Here is a 26,909-nt window from a genome sequence, read left to right on the forward strand (position 1 = left end):
CATTTATAAAAATTAAATTCCAAAATGCTGGGAAATGCAACAAATAAATTGCCAAAATGCAAAATTACCAGAGGTGGGACACACACCTGGACTCTCCTAGAAAATCCATCCTGCACATGAAATGTTGGGTACCCACTTCTTTTGCTACTGACTATATGGGCTATATCTGGCTAAAAGTGGGTAAATCACCGATGCACATAGATCAGATTATCAAATGACACATCTCTGGAGATATGCGTGGTAGCACTAAACCTATTTGGTTGGGGGTGGATGATATACCCATACTCCTTTTACACTGTGTTTTTGTCACGAGTATCTGCATAAATCCTGTTTTTAAATTTAAATAAACATAAAGCATAAGAATTCTGAGGTAAACTCACTTATGTGAAAGGGATCAACACAGTGGATACGGTAAAACAAGTAGTTTACACGAAATAAACTATTGGATTGAGGTGTATCACAACTGGCAATACTAGTTTAAAAATATCCACTGGCGGTCTCACAGTCTGTATCTGGTTTGACACATTCTTCACCTCATCCTGTGTTCATTTTTAGCGTGCTGACTGATATCTGCCCTTTCACCACCCTGTACTTCTAAACTTTTCATTTCACTCTGTTGGAGCTGGGCGAGTGCTAATCATTAAAAAATAACTTATCCACTTTAAATTCAATTTCACTTAGTGACTCTCGGGTAGTAAATGAAATGCTTGAAAATGTGATTATACCAACTTCTCCTGCACCACTAAAACGAAAAGGGGAAGAGAGTGATTGGAATTTGCTTTCGTATAATTGCGGATTTAAGCTTGCACCGTACGTATTTCCGGATTTGATGAACTACAACTCCCAGCCTCCAGTTTCTGGATGGAATGGAGGGGGAGCTTGATACGATCGATTAGTTTCATGTGACAAATCGGAGGGTTCCAGCCCAATATGCAGAAAAGGTGACGGGAAGAATAAGCTGGATGTGCCAGGTTACATGTATGCGAAGGACCGCCCGTTGTTTATATTCTGCAAACCTCAAGAAAGTACAATTTCCGACAGAATAGTTGAAAAGACACAAAACCAAAAATGATGCCTGTAAGTATCAACACTCGAATCAGAAGCCATAAGAAGTAGTACATAGGTTTCTTGAAGTAGTTCGATGTGCAGGTAAAAGTTTCATCAATTTTCTTAAAGATGTACTGGAGCTTCCGACCCGTTGTGATTGACATGGGATAAAAGAAATTACATAGAACAGTATGACATGGCGATCATTGCAACTGTTTTTGATACTTTAACAAAACAACCACACAGATATAGTTTACACGTGTGACACTATGTTTTTGTTTGCATAAGATATTGTGAAATATCGTTTTGATATGACCAGCACAATAGAATTCTCTCCTGGTTCGGTTGTCGCTGTAACTAAAATTCACAGTTATTAAGTTGACATTATTATTTGGTGACATTAGTAACAGCAAATCAGGATAAGTATCGGCACTGGATCCCTTTCTTAAATTCGATACAAATTGGAAGTTAGTCCTTGAGAGATCCAACTCATGAAACATGGCTCCTGTGTATCTTTTTATTAAAAGGTGTTTTCAAACAAATTTCCTACTTCAAAACATTTAGCAATTGTAACAATTTTGATTGCCCGATCAAAAAATCAAGAATAGTGTAGTATTTTGTACTAAAAGTATATAGTGACTACGATTTTTTTTTAACTTCATTTCCATATTGTTGCAGTTTAACGTTGGGTATTCAGAACCGGTTTTAAAACATGTATTTTTCAAAAAAAATACACAAATGTATTAACGATCTACCTGATGAAATGTTCTTGCACCGCCAATCAGGACTTGTGTTTTTTTAAAACTTCATCTTAAAACCATAAAAACACAATATAACACATAAAGCTCGATCAGCGGGATATCTGAGGCTGTAAATTGATGCTTGCCAGCAAAGCGGGAGTAAACTGTCACTGGCCATCACGAATATTTGCCATTAACGCTGTTTACTTCGGATTGGCATGTTTTCATGAATGTACTGCATCTATTCAGTTCAAGCTGCCACCCCAAGAGACTGGCTGCCGAACGGAGCGTTCGCACAAGGTTAACAGCTGGTGCACTGTTAAAGGGTTCCAGCAATCATCCCAAAAGCTACATCCACACCTTCAGCACAAGAGAAAGGGTTTTGAAGCTTCTGGGAACATGCAGTGCTGATTTACTGATGCACAGGAACTTGTTCTGCAGAAAGTGGGGGGAAAGGGAGAGCTGGCTCAGGTTTTAACTCCAGTTTGAATATCTCTGATGAATGCTCAGTCGACAATAGAAGGCTTCAATTTCCAAAGGGCTTTCTTGTCCAATGTTAACACTTAGGAGGATTGATTGGAGTGCGCTTTGAGGCAGGGCTTTGTAAACTTGATTGCTACCCTCCGGTCAGTACCACTGTGTACCATGAACCCCGTTGGAATACCCATCAGCTAAGCCACAGCTGGAGAAAGCACAGATGAGATGACCATTTCTCAGGACAACAGCCCTTCTGGCCAGTCCAGCCGCCTGCACAAATGAGAGTAGATATGCCAGAAAGTGGGCAGCTCCAACAAGTTGCATTAATACAGCACTTTTGACAAAGAGAAACACCCCTTGGCACTTCAGTGGGGTAACGAAAATGGACAGAGCCAAATAAGGAGATTAGATTAGGTGACAAAATCTTGGTCAATGTGATGGATTTCACAGAAGGCCTCAAAGAGGCAGAGGGAGGTGGAGAGATGGAGGGGTTCAAGGAGGGAAATCCAAAGACCAGTCGCAGATGTGGCTAAATCTTTTACTAGGGCATTTCAGGAACCAGCAGTGCCACCTAAATCCCACTTTGCTCTAACAAATCCCAAGCAGCCAACCAGCACATCTTTTTCTACTGGGGAATCACCAAAGAAGTCATTGGGTATGGATTAAAAGTTGCATACAATATCTCAGGACCAAGGGGAAGCAGTCTGGGAAAAGACACTAACATCATTGAAACATGACACAAAATAGGTTAATAAATTTGTTGCGTTCGATTTGAACTTTGACCAGAAAGTTCCTTTCTGATTGTGGAGAATAAGGTTGCAGCAGAGCATAAGAAAACCAGTGAAAAGTCTCAATTTTATATCACTTAATGGCCTCGCCCTTCCCTCTCTCTGTAGCCTCCTCCAACCTGCCACTGTACTCTCCGTTCTTCTTACTGTGGCCTGTTGTGCATCCTCCTCCCTTTGCCTCACCATTGATATTCAACAGCTTAGGCCCCGTGCTCTGGAATTCACTCCCGAAGCTCCTCCGCCTCGACACCGCCCTCCCCTACTTAAAACCTCTCTTTTCAACTAAGGTTTTGGTCACCACTCCTAATATCTCCTTCTTTGACTTGGCCTTCATTTTTGTCAGATTATGCCTCTGTAAAGTGCCTTAGGATGCTTTTCTACGCTATACATATGCAAGCTGTTGTATCAATGTTGGTGGAGGATGTACAGAAAACAGTGTTGCAGAAGGTGCTTGGAGCCACTTTCTCAGTGCCATGTGGACAGCTCGGTTCCTGATAGTGGCAGCGTAGCCACTTAACAATGTCTCTTGGTTGAACATCTGGCACATCAATTCCCCTGCTTGTAGGTATATCCTCTTGGTCAGTCCACCTTTACCCTTGATTGCAAGTGGGCCTATTTGCCCTCCATGGTTTGGCCTCTTTGAATTAGAATTCTGAACAATGCAGCAGGCAACAATAATCTTGCTCAAGGGTGGACTGCAAAGCAACCCTGATGAAATGCTGCTTCAAGATGCCACCAGTAAGCTCTATAACAAGCTTGGTCACTAACTGGACGTCCTTATATCTGCAGTTTGCTTCTGTTGGGAGCTGTCGCAAGGTTGTTATTTGCCAGAGCTGAAGAGGATAGATTTGATCAGAGAGCACTGCAAATAAGTGTGTAAAAATTGGAAAATTGCAGGCTTTCCCCTTTAAATGTTTCTAAGTAGATTTGCAAGAACCCACACTGATGGCAAAGAGCCAGGTCAGGCTTTTAACAACAGTATTGAAGAAGCAGGAAGTTAGTGGGCTGAGGAACTTGAATTTTTACTGCCCTTACGCACACCATTTCTACTGCTGTAAGCACAAATGCTGATAGGAATCTCAAGGCTTTAATGACTCTAATGTTTCATGCAAATCAAATTTGGTCTTCAATGTAGCAGATTTCAGTGGAATTTTTAGATTGAAGAACACCATCCCCTTTTTGCTCTCACTCCCTTCAATGTACACCATCCCAGGCTGAGATGGTGGACAGATGACCACCTTCCTGTTGCTGTAAGACCAGCTGCAAAAAATGAGAGCAGGCACGACTGATGTTGCATACCCCCATTACGTCTCAGCCCCACCCTCAATCAAGAAGCCTCCCTCAGTACCTCCCCATACCAGCACTGGAAGAGATACTTCACACAGGTTATTTCTCTATCTCCTTGGAGCCTCGTTATTTCAGATTTCCAGCCATGTGAAATGAGAGGAGTGACATGAGCTGCTGAAGCTGTCATCGAGGCAATAATTCCATAGAAACACCCAGTGTGCTAAATCACCAATTGACAGAATTACGGTTAAAAAGAAGAGACTTTTTTTCATAAAATGTCTCATTTTTTCTCCAGGAAAAGCATCCTACCTCATTGAGCATTTACAATAGCCCTGTAAAACTAAAATAGGTATATTCATTGAGCTAATGTTTGCACATATTGAGATCACACTCCAGAATTATTCCTGTTGATATTGAATTATAGCTACTTTTCAATTTTCCATGTTTGGTTAATGTTTCCCATGACCTTTGTCCAAGGGAGTTGGGGAGGAAGGAGGTTGTTCTCATGACAAACCTTCAGTTTCTATTTATATACCACATGATTAAGTCAGACATAAGTGGAAGTTACAGGGGAATACATTGTTTCTATTTATTATAATCTACATTATTAAACATTGATCAGAAGACAATTCCACAGTAATGAGTTATGGCTATCTTTAAAATCAACAATTTTCATGTTATTCCTATGTTTAGGTTGTGATAGTCCTTGTTTTATTAATTAAAGCCAAGATTAATTTCAATGGTAAAGCTCTTATCTTTGGAGAGTGCACAAATACCAATTCATTTACACAAAAGTAAAATATTGCAGATACTGGAAATCTGAAATAAATGCTGGAAATACTCAGGTCAGGCAGCATCTGTGGAGAGAGAAACAGAGTTAACGTGACAGGTTGATGACCTTTCATCAGAACTGGAAGATGTGAGAGGATTTTCTTTTGGTCCAAATTCAATCTAACCACTAGCTTGTGTGAGCATGAAGCACAAAACTGCTTGTAATTTGACACTGAATTGGCAGTCTTACTCATACCTTGTTTTTGCGCAGAGCAAGGGAAATAATCTGGATCTGAACATTCAAAGGCACCACTATTTATGTGGTGGGTACGTTCAGAAACTAAAAGAAAATAAACATAGCCAAAGCAGTGAAGAAACATAGCTGCCATCTTACTACAGCTGTCTTCCACATCTTATGTCTGCGTTCCACTCAAGTGGTTTTGGGCTGTTTTTTAAAAAATTGAATTAGGTTCTTCTTTTCACCATATTAAAGTTCTGTGGGAGAAAAATATTAAGTCTGTGCATATGTCAGCATGCATGGAGTTGGCACATATTCACTTAAAAAATAATTAGCACTTTTGTTTTATCATCCCGATCACATGTTGATAAGAAGAGCACAAGTAAGTTGAGTACAATGAATTCCACTTCAAGAGATTGTTCAGCTGCAGGAGTGCATCAGGTAAACAAGTAGCAGCCATGTTTTTTCACCACTGCATTGTTAGTAATTGGAGTCCCACAGCATCCATGGTGGCAGGAGCTCTGCACAGGTACCAATCAGAACAAATGTAATTAACCTTTTGGTGCAAAAATGTCACACTTGTTGGGATAGGTATTTCACATTTAATGAGTGGTAAATTGTATACCCTCCAATATGATGGCTGGGAAAAGATACCCGCTCCCGTTAAAAAAAATGCTAAAGACAACAATTGTTTCCATTTCACAAACTATTTGACACAGTTTATCTTTTCTCTGTGTTGCAGATGCATTTTTTTGTGTCTGATCAGGTGATACTGCTATTTGACTTCTGGAATGTTCACTCTGTGGCAGGTACTGAATTTATTCATTACAACAGACGATTCTGAAAAAGCTATTTGTGTTTACCCCTTTCCAGTGCTGGAAATACAAAAGTTCTAATTCTCTAAACCTTTCATTTTTAATTCTTGTGAATTTATACTGCTTGCGTTGCATGTATTTAAATGTATTTGACTTTGCACCATTAGCACCACCCATTCCTTTCGCTCCATGTCTGAGAGGGTAGTGAGGTGAGCTGCACTTCGGCATCTTCAAATATTGTTCTGTAAATGTAATTTTTTCTTATTCCTTGTGAGAAAGCACAGGGTCTCCATTCAGCATCTACCTCTGCCCTGATATGAATTCTCTGGGTCTGAAACCATTTTAGGCATTTTTAGTCTTCTGACCTTTTAAGTGGAGCAGTGTGTTGCTGATTCTTGTTGGAGGGAAAAATATATGTTTTCTGTGACCCCATGGCAGCGTCAGAAGCACAGGCTTCACCTCTTATGTATCATATGTTGCACAAGCGGTGAGAGGAGAATTTCATGTCTGCTACTGTTCGCATCCTATCAGTGTTAAAGCACCTTCTGTGGTGCAGCACCAACATGAGAGCATGCCACTTAACTGTATTGTCCCAAAAATGTAGATTTAAATGACGACGATTTGTGTAGAATATACAAAGGCAGTGACAACTCGTGTTATCAAAATACTCAGGCCACAGACCAAAATGAGATGTGACATGTTTTATGCAATAAACACGCACTATGCCAATTGTTCACATGCTATGTATTACTGAAATAGAAACAGATTATACAGTCAAACATTATTTTTGCACAACTAGCAAAGTAGTTCATTATCAGGGTTTGAACTAATTTCCTCACTGATGTTTCCGTTGATGTCATAATTCGATTATGAGCATTTACTGTAATCAATGTAGACTACCAGTAGATCTCATTACTTCCCTTTTTAATCAAAATGCATTGATAGTGTATTGGTAGAAAGCAGTAGAGTTGCCCAACACCCACTGAAACAGGAGACAGTGCTTCCAATGCTAAATCTGGATTATGGCTTCAAGGCTCAGTAGAAATCTTAATAGATTTTGGCACTCTAAGTGTTACTTTGTCTAGTCATTGAAATAAGCTTATAAGCTACTTATTTTTGCTAGTTAATTGCTAGTTGGTAAAACAAGTTTATAAACTCATTGGCTCAAATGTTATCAACAACCAAAATCTTTACTGAGTTAATGGTGCCTTTCATTTGCTTTAGCTAGCCAGGGGCAAGTCAATAATATTTCTCACTGAGTGGCAAACATCATTTATGCTGCTAATTGGAGGTCAGAGGGGACCCATGGTATAATGAAATCTGACCTCCAACTGATAGATAGGCCAGGATTTTGACTCGGAGCCAGGAAGGGGCGAATTGCGGACGGGAAACCCAGAAGTACGGGTTTCCCGGATGTCCTTACGATTTTGATGTAAGGACGTCTATTTTTTTTTGTCGGTTTCCCATCTGATATGCTGGCCTGATTGACAGCCTGGTCTCAGTCGGACGGGAGTTGAGCAAAGAGGAGGACGTGAAAAGGTAAGTGTTCAGGGAAGTCTTTGAATGTATGGGTTGGGGGGAGGGGGGTAGGGTCAGTCATTGGAGGTTGGTCACCAGGGAGTCAGTCATCTTGGGGTGGGGGGATGGGGAGGAGAGAAATCGGGGGGCATGGGAGGGGTTGATCGAGTGTCATTCACCAGGAGGAGGGGGGGTGTCAGTCACCGAGTTTTGGGGTGGGGGGGGGGGGGGGGGGGGGGAGAGCAAAAATCGGGATCGGGGTCATCAGGGGGGGCCACAATCGTTGGGCTGGCCCGGGGGGGGGGGGGAATGGGGGGAGGTCACTGCAGGTCGGCTTGTTGGGTCTGGGGGAAGCACTCCTACTCCTCCCACAAGCTGTGCCTGCCCCTCGTCCCACCCCAGTGAAAATCGGAAATGGGCAGGTTGGAGGTGGGTCTGAAATTGTTGCAATTTTCAATGCCCCCCCAACCCCCAACCCATTCATTTTTCCCTGTTAAAATCCTGTCCATGTTGTCAGTACAAGTGTACTATAAACTCGCTTCAGGGTAGCAATCATCCAATTGCATGGCAGAACACAGTAAACTGGCAGAATCAGCTTAATCATCACACTCCGATATTTATGCAAAAACATACTGGCAGCTAACGAATTAAATTTTGGTGATGGAAGTCATCTGCTGAAAAAAAGTGTTAAAGGGGAACATCCACTGAATTTGATAATGCAGATTTGATCATTTTTCAGATGGTGGCACCTGGACAAATATCATGCATTTTACCTTCATAATTCAACAAAGACAACAATGTTCATAGACCAACACAAGTGACCCTAGTAAGATTTAGCAAGATGATAATTTTGTGTGCAGGACTGTGAAACTAGAGAGGGAATGTTGGCAATAATTGGGCCAGTTGATCTGCCTTTGGAAGCAGCTTTAAAAACAATGATTTCCTGCAGCACTGGTCCCGTTTACGCAAGAAACTCTGCACCAATGCCATCGATAGGAATCCAGTAGAATTTTTCAAATCTCCAGTGTAAACTCTTTGGAACCTGGTTCTTAAATGGTTGTATTCTCACTATGAATGGGTAAGCAAAATGAATGCTCCAAGATGAACTAAATACTGACCAAAGATTCCATTTTCCAATATTTTTGTATATTCATGCATTTATTAACTTGCTATCATCACACTGTATATTCCCAGCATACAGTAGGCAATGTGGTTGCAGCTATTTAAAATGGAGCAGCTGCAAGCACTAGTATAAACTTTATATCTAAAAGAGCACAATTTTTGACTCTAACTTGAGATATGAAACAAATCTACCATTGTTTCGTGTACAATGTGCAGTGTACTCCACACAATGACTCTGTACTGCTGCATGTCGCCAAAAAAGTGTTAAAAGTGACAAAGCTTAGGCCACTTCACACAAAAGGATCAAACAGAAAAGCCGACAGATTTTCAGAATCAAATGGCAGTAGTTTGCAAATTTGGTGGTCCGAGATTGCAGAATCACACATGAAAGTATAAGCCAATAGAGCCTCTACACAATGGAAATAACACCAGATAGTTCTGTAACAGGTAATCATGGTCAACCACTGTAATGATTTATCTATATCATCATTAAAAGTCTTACATCTAGCATACATCCATAGGGTATCATGCCTCACAGGCATCATCTGTTCAGCATTGAAAATCAGGATGAGCTCAACTGCTATGCTGATTCGCTTAAATAACCCATTGATCAACTGTGACCAATCAAACCCAGTAGGGTCTTCCAATCAGTCATCAGCAACAACCACAAGGCCAATCGGATGGCTCAAACATTTTTTTCCAAGGGGGTAATTTTAACCAAACCTATCTGGCGGGAAACTGGATTGGATAGGTCGCCTATTTTACACCCCGCCAGACTTTACTTTCCCTTCAAGTCAAAGGAATGTAAAATCAGGCAGGCGGCTGATTCGAACCAGGTCAGGTCAGGTTAGGTTGAAATTATCCTGAGTGTTTTGTATGGCCACCTTGTTAATGCTCAAAGCCCATTATATACAAAAATAACAAGTGTAGCATAATAAAGCTGCAAACAATTTAATAAATCAGCAAAACATAATTGAAATCACACACAAACTTCACTTTCAAATCTTGCCTAATCTCAACACTTCACACCTGGAAACAATGCACATTTGGTCACCCTTCCTGTCGAAACGGCCTCTGATGATCATCTCAGCCTCTGTCCCAAAAGACATTCGAGATCTGCAGCAAGATCTCTCCGAGTTGAGGCAAAATATCAAGCACATGGCAGATCCCAGGCAGGTGTCAAAGACTTGGACATCTCTCCAACAAAGCTGTCCACCAACTCTCACCACAAAGAGCATAAAGGATTGTTATGAGATCTAATTAAATGTTTGCGTTTTAGACTTCATTTTATTTTGATTTCCAACCCTATTAGTATTGACTTTGTTAAATGCTTTCAAAATATCAAATCAAAAATAACAGTTTTCCCCAGTTAAAATTTCACTTCAATTCAATTTGCAGTCCAATCCAAATAGATGTGTCAATTTGAGAGCACACAGATATGCATGAGTTTCAAATTTCACAACTCTGCAACAGATATTCTCTTCTGCTCAGTGTCACTGATTATTCCTGTCAAGGGACCTGATCTGATAATACCACAGCATCAAGTTCGCGAGGAGAAACACAGGGAGCATCTAACCACTCACCACCAATGTTGAGCACGGACTTGGTGTGTTCGCTTCCTGGCTTCCCACAGGTGCTGCTTGACCTGGCAGGAATGTACATAGTAGGCACAAAATGTCTGTTCAGTTATCCAGTTGAGAAAATTGGAATTCAAATGTGAAAATCCTGTTAACTATCTAGTGTGGAAGATGCTTTCATTGTTTTGCCTCAGAGCACCAAATTCTTTTCTTCTGCTGTATCACACAGGCAATATGATGCCTCTCTCCCTCTATCTAAACAACCCAAATTGAAGTGTCATTTCATAATTTGTAGCTGACTTAATGATGTGCAGCTAACTCAGTACTATCAAGTGAATTTATTTTATCGTGCATTACTGAGTTGGTGTAAAAACATGGTTTAAACTGAGCATAGTCAAGTATCCCATCTCACATAGCATCTAAGCATTTAGCAAAAATCCCCAACATGGTCAGCAATATTATGTAGGAAGCTTGTATAATGTTTTTCTTACAGTTGTAGAATCCATCAAGTTAATTACATAATGTGTTTATAATTCAACAGAATCCAGTGAATTGTATGTTGTTCATTAAATCAAATTGAGTGAGCCAGTGAATTACTTATGTGTTTGTTAGTGAATGGAATCTAGCAAATTCATTTCATAATCTGTTGCTAAATAAAAAGATTTCAAATTTTCTACCCCTTGTCACCTTAATTCCTAACCACCTCAAACCCTTGAATACCCACTGCCCACAGCAGGCCATACTTGAACTACTCACCACAATTCTGTACCCCATTACTTCAGAACTCTGCATCAAATACCCATCTCCCTTAATCCTCAGTTCTTTCTTGGTCAACTGCACGCTAGTCTCCCAATACATGTCACTGCCTCAGTCCCCTAAACTATTCGTCCAGGATCTCCCAAATAATGAAATAACGAGTACCCCATCTAATCATCAACACCACACCATCCCCACATACCTTCTGACTTCCCATCAGCAACACAATGGGAGATCCACTAGTATTACAGTAAATTCAATGCATGCCTATTCAGCACAGCACTAATTTTCCACAATAATTTTGTACATTTATCAAGAGGACAAAGACTTGAGAATAGCACATAAAAACAGTATGAACTTAAAATTATCAGGGAGCATGATGTTCTGGTCATAATATTTGGACAATTCAGAATTCAAGACACCGAGGAGCTGAGTCAGATCTCTGCATCAGTTAGACTGGTCAGATTGATGAGCGAAGAACAGTAAAGAGTTGTATAAATTACTGTGCATGATATTAGTTATGAACACTAAAGGTGTCCACTATTTTAATAAAAGTGTTAACCCTTTTAAAATAAATGGGTTGATACCTCTATTGAATAGCAAAAAAGTAACATTTTATGAATGTGTTAAGCATTCGAATGCTAAAATCATGCACAGTAATTTCCAGGCGACATCAACTTAACATGGCAACCACTTTTTTTCTCAATCATATTGCCAGTCTTTCAATAGTTTTATTAAATAATCTGCCTCTTTTAATGGCAGCAGTATCTTGAAAGCTTGTGAGCAAATCCTGTCTCATTGTTTTTAAGTGAAATTGTTCTCTTAAAGACCCTGTTTTACACAGAAAGCACAAAATATGACACAATAGAGCACATCTTTACTTTTAGCTCAGTCTCAGTATCATCGGGATTACCCTTGTGTATCGGTTTTGAACTTGATACTAAAAATGCCATTGTCAGCTACTATGTGTTTTCCTTTTGTGTTTGAAGGAATGGTGCTGACAGCGGTGGCTGTTCTGTTGATGACTGTCTTTTATGAAATCCTAAAAGTGGAAACGGTGAAACTAGACAAGAAAATGTTGGATCTGACGACGGCAACACCCAACATTCCAGATGATGTCGCAGAGACAATACCTATAAATTCAAATCTGCAAAACACCTCAGGAAAAAGGTGATGGATTTTTCTTTCACATATTCCCAATCTATGAATATTATTTCTGTTGGAATTTTAGAAGAAAGCTGATGTCCGGTGATAATTCCTACCCTTTTACATGATTCATTTTCTGCTCTCAGTTTAATTGTAGCAACTGATTCTTATTTGCTAAATCATTCTTTTTATGACTTCAACTCAAATTAATGCGCAAAGGTAAATTAAGCCCATAGAAATGTTAGGGACAGGAAGCGGCCCAGCAAGCCTGCCCCTTTTCATAGACTAACCCACCTACCTGTCTTCTCACCACTCGTCTCGACCCTTTCCAGAAACACATCCATTTGCCTCTTAGCCTCTCCACTTTGTGGCCGTCCTCGGTAACATATTCAATAACTTCATAAATCAAACTGATTTCTCTTTTTACAACCAACTTTCCAGTGTCAGTGGAAAGGAAAACTGGTGGGACCAATCCTCTACAACCCATTTTACGTCTCTGAAGTTGTATTTTACCCCCATTATCTTCATTGCATAATGAGATTTATTGCAAGTGGCCAGCGTGTAGTTTAAATAGGGACTGCGATTCTGCAGTGATATAACCCACTATATTTCTTACCAAGGTGATTATGTCCCGGCAAACCAGGGACCGAAAAAAAACAACAGGGGAAATACCCTCTCACCCATATATCATTACCCTCTATTATCATCTAAGCTCTGCTTCCTGATTAAACTTATCTTCTCTCTTTTTATTCAACATTGTCAGTGTCCTTCATTGTGGGCAGTGGCCTTTAAGCTGGGTTTTTCCAGTTAAAAAAAGGCAGAGGCTGTGGTTTGATTCATATTGCAGGGATGTGTCACAGCATCCTGTCTCTAGAGCTACAGCACTGCCATTTTGAAGCTGCATTTTAAAGAGAGAGATTGTAAAGAAAGTTTCACAAAACTCTGCCACCATTTTATCTGAGCCACTTTATTATGAAGCGACATGTTTAAAGTTATATACATCGAACAATAATAAAACCAATTACTGTTAAACTTTATTGGGGATAAAGGGAAAAATTTACCTTCTGGTTCATTGGAAGCAAAAACCAGAGTGCATAAATCCACCACTATTAACTCAACATATGCAATTAAGAAACAGCTGAGAACATTCTCAGTAATTAAATGGAGACAGGACTGAATTGTGAAATTAAACAAGTAGAAACACTTGAGGTAAATCTCCCTTAAAGTGCTGCGTCTGCCTAAAAATTAGGTCAAGCAATTTAAAGCAGCCAAAATACCAGAGGCATAATTGAACAACAAGTTTAAACAAGTCTTTTCTTTAAATAAAGCTCTTTCATCAGCATGTATGATAAGATCCTTAACTTTGTTCGTCTCAGGATATTCATTTTAGGTTAAGGTTGATGCAATTGTTTTTCTTCTACCATCAATTTTTTCCCCTTCCTCAAGGCATTCAATCTTTGCTGCAATGTGATTCTATAGGTGCTGGGCACCCTCTGGTACCTCACCCAAGTAGCTACTCTTCATGAATCCGAAGACGGGAGAGTAATGATGCTGGAGGAATGGGCTGAATGGTCTTTTTTTGTTTTGTCCCTGACTTTTCTTATGCTGAGTTCATGTTCCTATATCTCAGTCTAGACAATGAGTATCAGTTGGTTATTTTACCAGGGGCACATCATAACTGAGCCTAATTTCATACTCACTTAACGTCCACACAGGCACATGACCACAGCAGGTATCACTGGATAGAAATTAGAGAAAGGAACCTGAACAGGAAAAAAAAGCAATAGCCAAGGTTCCCACTCCTGATCACGATAGTGACTCCTGCTGGAAAAGTGTGCATTGTGTCGGCATTTGGCAACGACATGATCAGCCTCCGTCGTGATGCCCTCCATTTGAACAGCCAGGTGGGCATTCACGGAAAGACACAAACATCAAAAATTGTCACTCCAATGAGGTGTTGTTGATGCCTTAGCAAGGGCCAGCATCTTCAGGAAAAGGGAGAAAGTTTGAAAACAAAAAAGTTTAAAACTTTGATGGCTTATGTCATTGCACACACTTTTGTTTTCAAACTTGATTTTGCCCTTTTATAAAGCACACAATCAGGTGAGAATGGCTCTTCAACAAAGGTCTGAGTGACAATTGTACCATAATGTCACTGATTGTATCTGCTGCCAATTTTTTTTAAAATCTTAATTTTAAGAAGTGAAGTGAGTCTGACCAGTTTGAGACTTGCATCTGCTGCAATCAGATCATGCAGATTGGACGGGAGAGCAATCATCTTACTGTTAGGGTAATTCTCCCCAGCATGTGGCTTTATCATTTTGCCCTTAGAAAAACCTCCAGTAAAAACAACTGCCCATTTTCAAATGTACAGACCGTTTATGGGCTGCTGTGTATAATCGCCTGAACAAAGATTTAATTTCAACTTTTGATTATGGAACATTTAAAAGTAAGGGCTATATTGGAAAGATATGCACCCCACCCACAGACAACGATCGGCCAGAACCTCCACCACCTCCACATGTACGTGTGGTTGGGAAACAAGAAAACTCAAGTCAGTTGTCACATGTCGGCTGCCAATCACGATTCAAACTGATTACAACCTTAGTGGTGGAAAGAGTTGCTGACAGTAAGCGCCATTTTTTTTTAAACTGAGAGAAAAAAAAAGAAACTACGATAACTCTGTATTGTTATTAAACAATTGCAGGTGGATATGGCTCCATATGTTGCAGTCACTTTTGCACATCATCCAGGTTGTCATCAGCTACTTATTGATGCTTTGTGCCATGTCCTACAACGTCTGGGTTTTCCTAAGCATAATTGCAGGGGCTGGAATTGGGTATTTTCTGGCATACCCAGTGATTAACAGATGTTAACTGGCAATGGCGCCCTCCAGGAGCTCTTTGTTCTGAACAGAGACAACTACATTGCCGCGATGGTCTGTGAGAAACAGCTGGACCGGATCATCATCTTTTTGAGCCTCAGAGAAAAATGATGCCTTGAATACACTGCATAATTTTGCACAGAGAAGCATGTTGAAGCAAGCCATATACCAGCTCTCCGGTGACTATTGCTCTGCATACTTACAACTTTGTGTGTGTGTTAACATGGTTTTCTACTTAATGCAGATTTGTTGGCTGTAAACAATAGGTACTGAGCAATTGTATGTTTTGCACAGCACTAGTGCATTGTTCATTAAACCAACAAGAATCAAAAAAGTATTCATTTAAACCAGTTTAATGTGCTGTTAATTATAAATGATAAAATATGATGGGAAACTGTTAACATCTGAACACACTGATCTGGTGACATTTGTAATATAAGAGCATAGTGCCTGAGGGAACTGGTGAATCAGTTTTGATTTGATCAATGTTGCTTGAAAACAGATAGAACACGAGGAATATTGTCTGAAAATTATGTTACTTTTGAAAAATGTAAAATGTAGAAAAAATGAGTCTCAGTACATGTTCCATTAGATCTGTTTACAGGTGTTACATTATTCAGCATCAGTGCACAGGCCTGTAGTTTTACTGCAGCTTGCTGTGAAGCTGCTGAATATTTCCTCCCCTATGCACAGACATAAAAAGAATAACCCCACCTCCCTCCAATCATCACCTTAACCTGTTGCATATAGTGACAAACAACCTCCTGAACTGTCAGATGCTACAGTTTAAAGTGACGCAGACTTAGTTATTCGTGAAAATGTAACTATGTAATTTTGCAGTGAGTACAAAATGCTATAAAATATACAGAGATCAAATTCAGGTCGAACTCCATGAGAACCAAAACTTATTGCTGGATAGAATGAACAGCTAGTGAAAGTGTTAAAATTCAACCGATCAGTGGAATGAGAAGCCATATTCCAAGGCCTATCTCATCAAATTCTATATTTCTTCATCGAGTGCAAAACTTTTGGACACATATTGAACATCAGTGTACTGTTTCTAGATATAATTCTACACAAGACTCTTTGGATGGTCTCTAGTTACCTGACCCAGGTGTCATAATGTAATTGGTACAGCCAGCTATGGAAATAAGCTCACATGGACTAACATGCTCCGTTAAAGTGCATTCTGCCCAATTTTCTTTTTCTATGTATCTTCTCCACTTTGGAGAAGGTGGCCAGCTCACTCCACACTTTCCAGTCTTGGAATAAACGGAATGCACTGGCTTCTGATATTCCACCTCTTCATTCCATCCTGTCATTTAGTCACATTGTACTTTGCCTGCTGCTTGATTTATTGCCATCAACTTTTCCGGACTGTAATAACCCCAACAATGCAACCTGAAAGTCCCTTGTAATGTACTTGCAGTATTTAGTCTTTCTCACTATAATCAACACCAAGGATTTTCTCATTAATCATTATTCTAATCAATTAATTTTCAACAGACACTTCTAGCACCAGAATTTACATTTCTAGTCTTATTTTGGTGTTCAATTTTCACATCTATACAATGCTATGAACCATACATGATCATTTTTAATACCAGCTTGACTTTACAGTTGCACAGAAACTCCATGTTGTGAAACTCATGTGTTCTTAAACATTTCTTTTGCAGTTGCTATCCTCCAGTTCTGTGTTACTTTGGCCATCTGATGTAATTGGATTACTCAAGTAAAAAATTTGATTTGCTCTATTTCTATGTTGTAAATTTTATGTTCCTTAGATCATTAAAGGTGTATTGACTAGGCAGTCAGTGACAGAATGGGTTAGCACATCGCTGTTTCGCCGATCACTTGACCTTCAATCCAATGTAAATTAATGGCGTTAGTCTCCAATCTATGATGGGCTTTAATATTATTAAATATGGACAGCCTTAACCGCACTGTAGTGTCCATAGAGCAATACAGTTCTTAATTTGCCATTAACAGTGTCTCTCAGACAGCCCACAAGGATACATGGTGGGGAAAATAAATAAATTCATACTGGGTGCAGTGGAACATAGGAACAGGAGTACATCATTCAGCCCCTCGAGCCTGTTCCGCCAGTCAGCTCGATAATGGCTGACCTGTACCTCAACTCCATTTACCCACCTTTGCTCCATATGCCTTGATACCCATACCAAAGAAAAATCTATCGAACTCAGGTCTTGAAAATTTCAATTGACCCAGCATCCACAGCCTTTTGGGGGCAGAGAATTCCAGATTTCCACTGCACTTTGTGAAAAAGTGCTTCCTCATTCTGAATTCCCTCACCAGAGGAAATAGTTTCTCTGCATCTACCCTTTCAAATCCCTCATCATTTTAAAGACCTCGATTAGATCACCTCTCAACCATCTAAACTCAGGGGAATACAAGTCAAGCCTATGTAACCTGTCCTCATAGTTTAAGCCTTTAAGCACTCATCATTCTGGTGAGTCCATGCTGTATCCTCTCATTGGGGATTGCTCTTTTGAGATTAGAATTAAGACAATTTGTTGGGGGATTGCAGAGGTAGATTTCTTCTCTATTGGTCTTGTGCAATACTTGACTGGGTGCTTAGTGCTAATACAGAGTGCAAAATCAGAAAAGCATTCTACTGGCTCGCACTAACATCCTTCAACTTGACAAAAACTCACTCAAAAATAGAAAATATAAGCTGTCAAAAAGCTCTGCCTTTCATACATTTTCTTGTACTGCCACTATGTATTCCTGCATAAAAAAAGTTCCACTGACCCAAGACTAAGTGTGATGATGGCATCAACTTACCTTTATGTAACACCTTTAGCATAGTGACATATCCCAAAGTGCTTAAGTAATCCATGGTTCAATACAGACAGATTGAGTGCAAGGATTCCCAGAACTGGAACTGTACAGATTGCCAGTGTAGAACTGTACTCAACATAAACACTGACTTTTATTCAGAAATTTTAAAAAAATATTCATTAATTATAATAAAGACTGTTCATGTATGTAACTTTAACCGAACCAAATCTATTATTATGAATCAAATACGCCAATACCTGCGTAGGCACGTTTATGAGCTCCAACTACACACCTAGTTCCTGTCATTAAACATGTTTTGAAACTTTGAACAAATGAGAGAGAAGACTAAGCACCAATAATGGCTGAATCAACTGGAAACATTAAATTCAGAATTGGAAATGAACACAATCCTTTTAAATTACAAAAAAAATCGCAACTGGAGAGTCAACTAAACAGGGACAGTCTGTCCTAGAAAACATGCTAATTTTGGTATCAGTAATGTGAGCTAAATTCATGCCTGCAGATACCATCTGCCTTTCTTTTGCCCTAATTTTACTTTTAAAACTCTTAGTGGGAGGACTATTTTGCTGGTGGAAATGTAAGGGTGCAGTAAATTCCAAACATGCAAGAGACTCAATCTCGCTCAGAATACTTTCAATTGTGACTGCAGAAACAGCCCCCTCCCCCTAATAATGTAATCTAACTAATTCTGGCAGCCTGTTTAATCTTTCAGCTTCCGTGATCCAACATTCTCAGAGCTAAAATTGTGCTGAGGCACAAGAAACATACGACATGTTTGGCTTTTACTGCACACCAGACGACTTAATGTGTCTATTTGCAAGTTTAAATTTTTCTGTGCTTTTATGAACATTTTAGTCACAGTTTAACAATGTATTAGTAAGTCTTGTTGCATGTTGCAAAATAAAGATGCCCAATTGTATTCAGATTTTTAATACCTTTAAGCATTTGGAATTCTGATTGCGAAACATGATTTAAAGGGGCATTGTCTTCAAGGAAATTTTCATGGCAATTTTTTTTGTTTGAGGAGAGAGAAAACTCAGCAGAATGATTTCATTTTCATTGTGAGATCACTTGCAAATGCCACTGTGCTGCATTTGGTGTATTTGTAAATATACAAAGGAAAAGCTTTGCGAACATTCTTTCACAAACAGTGCACTTTTAATAATTTTATGAAATTGTACTGCCAAGAAATGCTGTACTTAAAGAAAAGAAATGGAATGGTTTATTATATTCATTAACTGGCCTTTTAAAAAAAAAAATTGTTCATGGGATGTGGGCGTCGCTGACAAGGCCAGCATTTATTGCCCATCCCTAACTGCCCTTGAGAAGGTGGTGGTGAGCTGCCTTCGTGAACCGCTGCAGTCCGTGTGGTAATGGTGGGTGGAAGAATCACAAATTCTATTGCCGACAGCCTGCCAAGGAAAACTATTTCTGAAAATGTAAAAATGAACCAATTGATCATCAGGAGGCTGGGATTAGCAGAGCAAGGCTTGAGCTACCATAAGCATTAAAAGAAAAACTACCTTAACATTTCTTTTTATTTCATATAAAAAAGTGATGTTTAGCATGCAACCATCACAATCTAGGTGTCACACAACATACATCAAAAGAATATTAAAAAGAGAAAGGCAGTCATTTCATGCTGATTTCCTGAAGCCAGCAATCTACAAGTATCTCCCAATCTACAAACTTGTCTCGCCACAGCGATTAACCTCTAATTGACCTGTTTAAACACAGAACGAGTTATTGGGTGTAACTACTTATGTTGCGATTCGCTTTATTAGATTGTGTGCATTTTCTCCTCTGCATGAGGAATTTTAAACCATGAAAGTCACCCAAGATTGAACCCTGCTATCCTAAACAAAGTATTAACTATTTTTACTCAAGAACAGCCATGCAGATACTATTTTTATCAAAAGCCTGAGTGTATTTTAACAAAATTGAATATAATCGCAGGGAGCCGAGAACACAACTGGTTATATAACATGGAAAGATCAGTGCAGTTCCTTCATTCGGGGGGCTTATTTGATTTGTATTTTCTAGCTGACAAAGGCCAGATTATAACATGATGAAATCACAGATAATTCAGGTCTTGAACATTCAAACTGATCAGTTTTTCTAATGTACAATGATGACTTGCATTGTATTTTCACATTCTTCACTGCAAAAAAGTTTTAATTTGAATTTTTATGAATGGATTACAGAGTCAATAAAAGTGCAGCAAATAATAGTTTCTTGTCTGCAGTTATTGTATGGGATGTTCATTTGTCTTACCTTAAAAGTATGCAAATGAATCATGGTGATCTGGGGGGTCACATTTTAGCTTGGAGTTATTTTTGCTCCGGCAGCTGTTGACAGGGATGGGGAAACTCTGAGCGTTTCAAACGATTCCTGACAGGATTAAGCCTGTGCCTATTAGTACATGCCTGTGCTAACTGTTTCTCTGCTGAACAAACAGGAAAGCCATGTGGTTACAAAAAAGAACACCGATAAGCATAATTAAGGCTAATCTTACAGTTTCGCTTGTGGCATTGCTGGATGTAACTTTTTTATATAAAATGGAAAATCATTTTTTTGTGCTGGGGTGATGTTAAGCTTGAGGCACTGGTAAAATGCTGAGCTATTAAAGATTATTGCTCACTCATTAAAGTTGGTAGCTCTTATTGACACTCATTTGTGTGGCCACTACCTAACACTGTCTTGGTAAACATTTTCAGTATATTTTGGAAGGCGTTAGAACCTTTTAATTTTTAAAATGATTATATATTTGCATGATTAAATCTAATCTTTTTGAAATATTTTCACTCCTTCCGCTTCTTAGGCACCTCCATTGTCATGTAATGGCTGCAGTTAAAGAGCCTGCTCTCAGGCCTCCGCCAACATTGCTGTGAAACCAGATGATGGGAGGTGGACAGGGGAAGCACTCCCTTCTGTGAGGAAGAACCTGGTCTATTCAGCATCTGCACTAACCCATAGTAGCACGGCTGAGATCAGTACCTCAGCCCGAGATGAAACTAAAGCATGAACAAAGATCTGATCATTCTGTAATGACCACTTATTTTAATAACGACTGCCTCCTCCAAAATCCTATCGCCTAGTTAAAGGATTCGTCCTTTAACTAGAGTTTCACTGACAGCAGTTTTGTATCTAATGGACAATCAAAACATGGCAAAAAATATCAACACAGTTATGGGAGGTAGTTTTGACTTTGTGCGATAGTGTAAATTGGGCGACAAGTCGGCACCCTGTTTTACATATCTCCCGATTTTCATTTCCATTGAAGTCAAAGGAAATAACAATCGGGAGAGATGTAAAACAGGCGGCTGTCTCGCTATCACTCGTTTTACACTATCGCACAAAGTCAAAATTACTCCCGTGGAGTCCAAGCATGACAGGATTATTTTAATACAAAAAATATTATTCTCATGCACAATTTCTAAATGTATGTTTTGCAAGATCACATTTTGGCATTTCTGGAATATTGCAAATTTAGTGGGCATCACAAGACACAGTATTACAGTTATAACACACACACACACAAGGTCCTTATGATCTGTCTGCGAGGAAATACATACCGGTGATTTAACAACAAAAACTTGCATTTCTGTGGCACGTTTAAAATCAATAAACACCGCAAAGTTCTTCACAGAGATGCAGGTAAAATGGACCATGAGCCAAAGGAGAGATTAGGAGGGGCGACCAAAAGCTTGGTCAAAGAGGTAGGTTTTAAGGAGGGTATTAAAACAGGAGAGGGAGGTGGAGAGGCAGAGGGTTTCAGGGGAGGAATGGCAGAGATTGGGACCAAAGTAGCTCAACACACAGGCACGGCGTTGGGGAGATGCACAAGAAGTCACAGTCAGAGGAATGGAGTGGTCAGGGGAAGGAAAGGTTGCCGGGCTGGAGGTTACACAGATAGGGAGGAGCAAGATCATGGAGGGATTTAAAACATAAGGATGAGAATTTTAAATTTGAGGCATTCGGGGACTGGGAGCCAATGTAAGTCGGGGAGGGGGGCACGATGGGCGTGAGATTTGTCGTAGGATGGGATATTGCAGCAGAGTTTTGAACAAGTTGAATTTATAAAGCATGGAGGACGGGAGGCTGGCCAGGAGAGCATTGGAATAGTCGAGGAGCTTTTAGTGACAGATGGGTGATGTTATGGCGGTGGATGTCTTTGTGATGAAGACGGTAGGGGTCAGAAGCTCATGGGGTCTAAAAGCATGCGGAGGTTGCAAACAGACTGGTTCAGCTTAATGACTTTGTGATAGAAGACAGTTGCATGCCCATGGTGTTCCTATTCAGGAGAATGAAAATATGCACTTCTCCACAGGTAGGGAGAGAAATCAGGTAGCAAGGCCCTCCTGCTGCCATTATACAGGTTCCAGCAGCTGGCTTGCTAACATCACTGACTATGGCCTTACATCACCCTCTGTATGGAAATGTGGCAAAGATATTTTATTCAACTGCTGAAAGACGTGTTTAAAATCTGATTAATATTTAACTTGTTGAGGTCACAAGTCTGTTTCTGGGCACGTAATCAAACACAAGAATGGGTTCCATCCAATACTGAAAACTATCAGGGGTGGGACAAGATAAGGTCCCTTCTCAAACCTGGTGAATATCCAAAGAAATGTTTTTATGTTACAGAATGATTGCAGGTGCATGGCCCAATCCACCCTTTGTACCTGGAAGTCTCCTTTTCAAAAGGAGTCCAGCAAAAGGAGGATAGAAAAATCACTTGTATAGTTTGGGAAGACTGCAAACTGTTGATTTGTTTTCCCCCTTAAATTATGGCAATGATAGCACAGTTTTTACTGGCATGCAGTGGGACACCAGGGGAAATTCCTCACATTGCTTAATATCAGCAAACCATTTTTAAGTGATTGAGTTGACGTGGAAGCACAAACAAGAACAGTTCGGAGTGTGCCCAATATCTGATAACAGGAGGACACTTCAGAATTGGGAATAAAAAAAGTGCTCCGGATGCTGTGTGCAGATCATTGTGCAGGAGATGGTACAACTCTGTGGCAGCCTGTCTTGTGAAGTGGAGTCAGCAAGGTCGGAACGTCTCAGACATGTCCAAGTGTAGGACTTGGGGTTGTGACAAGTGTGGTCAAAGGTGGCTGCACCCACATTTGTTGACCCCTCAGAAGCTCTTTTATCACATTTCTATTCAGCAGCACATTTGGACCCCCCCCCCACAACAAAGGAATATCCATCCTCATCTTTTTGTGAGGTGTGACTTCAAAGCCAGCAGTAAGCAAGAAAAATATTGGTGGGGAAGAAAAACACAGAAATACAAAGAGGAAGGCCTACCCAGAAACGCCAATGAATGCAGAGAACAAAATGCAGCATGGGACAAATTACCAGAAAATGTTCAAACAAAACTGACCCACTGCATTAAAGTAGTTCAGCGCCTGAGCTGTTCAATTGAATTTTAAGATTTAAATGAGGTCAAACGAGGTGGTTATTTGGTCCCAAATCATATCACGTAATATAGGGCGCACAACAAATCAGGTGTGTGAAGTTGTGTATCCAGTTTTATGAGCACTGACTGCTACGTGCAAGGCCTTGATTGTGGTTTGGGGCCTCATAAAACTGACCTTACAGTTAATAATGGAACATAAATTGAGGCTGAGGTTTGTGGGAAATTTAGAGAGGCTTGCAGTAGTATCTGAGTAGTAATTATGGGGCCTATCCAAAGGTGCAGTCGGATAGGACAAACATTTGTCAAAACGGGAAGTGACATCCAGAGCTATTTCCTTAACATGTTGCACGTCTGTCAAGGAAGGATATAGTGCTGGATCTTGCTCTGGATAATACAGGACAGGTAAACCTTGGTAATAATAGAGGGAGTACTGCACTGATCGAGGTGCCATCTTTCAGATGAGGCATAAAAGCAACGCCCCACGACACTATTCGAAGAAGATCCGGGGAGTTATCCCTGTGTCCTTGCCAACAATTATCCCTCAACTAACAACTGGTCATTTATCCAATTCCTGATTGCGGGGCCTCATTGTGCACAAATTAGCTATCCCGTTCCCCTACAGTACAACAGTGACTGCAGTTCAAAAGTTCATCATTGGTTTTGACTTGCTTTGGGATGTTCTGAGGTTATGTAAGGTGCTATACAAATTCAAGTTCTTTCTTTCTTTGTCTCTCTCTTTCTAAGGTAATTATAAATTTTCAATGTGGACCTAAAGAAAAAAAAAAGGACCCCAAGGTGAAGGTATGAGATTGGAAATTAACCAATTTCATTTAAATAAAAGGGCACTCAGGTCGACTGAAAAGATCCCATGCAAACTATTCGAAGAAGCGCAGAGGAATTCTCCCCGGTGTCCTGGCCAATATTTAAGTAAACAATTTTACAACACCAAGTTATAGTCCAGCAATTTTATTTTAAATTCACAAGCTTTCGGAGGCTTCCTCCTTCCTCAGGTGAACGATGTGAAAACCACATCAATATTTAAGTAGTCATTAAGTGGTCATTATCACATTGCTGTTTGTGGGAGCTTGCTGTGCACAAACTGGCTGCCACATTTCCTACATTACAACAGTGACCACACTTAAAAAGTACTTTATAGGCTGTAAAGTGCTTTGGGACTTCCTGTGGTTGTGAAAGGTGCTATATAAATGCAAGTCTTTCTTTCATATCCCCAGTGCAGAAACAGAGCACCATTTTTCTGAAGGAAAAGCTATTTAATAAATGGATCTTGATATACTAAAGGATATAATTTACATCTTTTTGTCTATCAGTTACAATAGAAACTTACACTGTTTAACTACAAAATCAGTGCACCCAAACTATATTAGTCCACATTCCTGAATTCTGCTTTGCTACTTCACTGATCCATTGCTGCCTTACTGCATGTTAGACAAGTATAAATATCCTGCCACTTCAATAACCTGCTACTGAAAGCTACGAGAGGCCTGAACTTTACAGGTCGAACAAATTTGAGTTCTGTTGTATGAGGTAAAATTACACATTTCACCGTATTTACTTTTGTTGGCCATTCTGGTTTTTCAAAGTGCAGCCAATAGAGGGAGTTGTTGGCTCAATTAACCTTTTGACTTTGCACATTAAGGAGTCTATTTTTGTTATCTTATTGTATCATTTTGCTTAATGTCCCCATTCTGCAGATTTTTCTCCAGTCCCAATTTTTCCAAGAGATCCCAACTTATTTTCCATGTGGCAATCTGATTTTGCTTTGTCAATTCCTCCCTTTTTTCTATATTGTGAAACCGAATGAATTGTTAAGAATCGGTGTTGGACATTACCAAGATTCACGAGCGTAATATAGAAGTCAAGATAAATCAACTAGTAGTGATTAGGGATACCAAGTCTATAGATTGTAGGGGAACCTCCATAAACTTGAGCTTATCCAAAACTCTGCTGCCCATATCCTAACTTGCACCAAGTCCCGTTCACCCATCACCCCTGTGCTCGCTGACCGACATTGGCTCCCGGTCTGGCACTGCCACGATTTTAAAATGCTCATCCTTGTTTTCAAATTCCTCCATGGTCTCGTCCCTCCCTATCTCTAACCTCCTTCAGCCCGACAACCCTTCAAGATCTCTGTGCTCCTCCAATTCTGGCCTCTTGCGCATCGCCGATTTTAATCGCTCTGCCTTTGGTGGACGTGCTTTCAGCTGCCTTGGCCCTAAGTTCTGGAATTCCGTCCCTAAACCACTCCGCCTCTCTCTCACCTCCTTTAAGACACTCCTTAAAACTTACCTCTGAGACCAAGTTTTTGGTCACCTGTCCTAATCTCCTTATGTGGTTTAGTGTCAAATTTTGTTTGATAATGCTCCTGTGAAGCGCCTCGGGATATTTTACTCTGTTAAAGCAGCCATATAAATGCAAGTTGTTGTAATAAATGAATTTCACAGTTTGAGTTATTGTGAAATAATAAGTTAGAATACAAAATAGCGTAATGAATCTTTATTTTGATGGAGTGCACAGGCAAGGGGAGAGCAAGTGATAGAAATTGGAGGTCAGAGATTCGAAAACAATCACCCATCAGACAAGTTTTTTCTTCCACCTTATCAAGTTGTGACAAGTGGCAGAAGAGCCGTTCAGATATGGGAGCAGGCTACAAATGTTCAACAGACTTGGGTGTTGATAAAGAGTTGGCGGGAAAGAAAACAACGCTGCTTAGAGGTAGGATTAGAAATGGAGGAAATGTGGGAGTTTCTTTTGAGAACAGAAGAAATACAGAGGTCAAAAATATCAACAAGTCAAGGTTGCAAGATAACAGCATAAAACTTAGGAAGTAGATGTGATTTTTTTCCCCTATTTTCCCATTCTTACCTGAAAATAATGACATGACGAGATACACTGTCATTGTCCTCCAATTCTTAACCCAAATGCTATCGTTCATATAATTCCACAACAATAAGCGTTGGCTGACTATTCTATCAGGGGAAGCATGACAGTGAGCCGAATGCTATCTGTGCTTAATTGTATAAACACACATGCGTTCCAGCAGGGCCCACTGGACCAAAGTGAGGAGCAGAAACCCTGGTTCTGTTCTCCTCAGTAACTCAGAACACTAATGTAAACATTACTCCCCAGACTGCTGCCGCTACTTGATAAATGTACATTTTCTCTTATCGGTACAGTATATGCAAGTATTTGTAGGTGAGATGATGATCAGAATCTCCACAAATCTGAACCAACAGACAAGAGAAAAAAAAAATCACAGCATCATTTTGCTGTGATTTTATTGAAGTGTTTCATATCTGTGTCTTCCTTCAAATTGAAGTGAAGCGAGATCATTCGAACTTTGTGTCTGGTAAGTCAGGTCTAGAGTATAATCACATGGTAATGACGAATCGTACACTCATGCGGTGAGCTGAGACACAGAATATGTTGGCAAAAAAGTACATATTTGAACAGTACTGTGAATTGAAAGAGTCA

General features: G+C 39.9%; 1 protein-coding gene across 1 annotated transcript; it reads left to right on the plus strand.

The window, feature by feature from the left end:
- Positions 1 to 796: 796 nt before the first annotated feature.
- slc31a2 (solute carrier family 31 member 2) lies at positions 797 to 20,569 on the plus strand. Its single transcript, XM_067969613.1, has 4 exons — positions 797 to 1,077; positions 6,091 to 6,157; positions 12,126 to 12,306; positions 14,990 to 20,569. The coding sequence occupies exons 1-4, from the start codon at positions 1,069 to 1,071 to the stop codon at positions 15,156 to 15,158; spliced, it is 426 nt and encodes a 141-aa protein (XP_067825714.1). The 5' UTR covers positions 797 to 1,068; the 3' UTR covers positions 15,159 to 20,569.
- Positions 20,570 to 26,909: the final 6,340 nt, after the last annotated feature.

Source organism: Heptranchias perlo, chromosome 31, assembly GCF_035084215.1.
Source record: "Heptranchias perlo isolate sHepPer1 chromosome 31, sHepPer1.hap1, whole genome shotgun sequence".
In the NCBI taxonomy this organism is placed as follows: Eukaryota; Metazoa; Chordata; class Chondrichthyes; order Hexanchiformes; family Hexanchidae; genus Heptranchias; species Heptranchias perlo.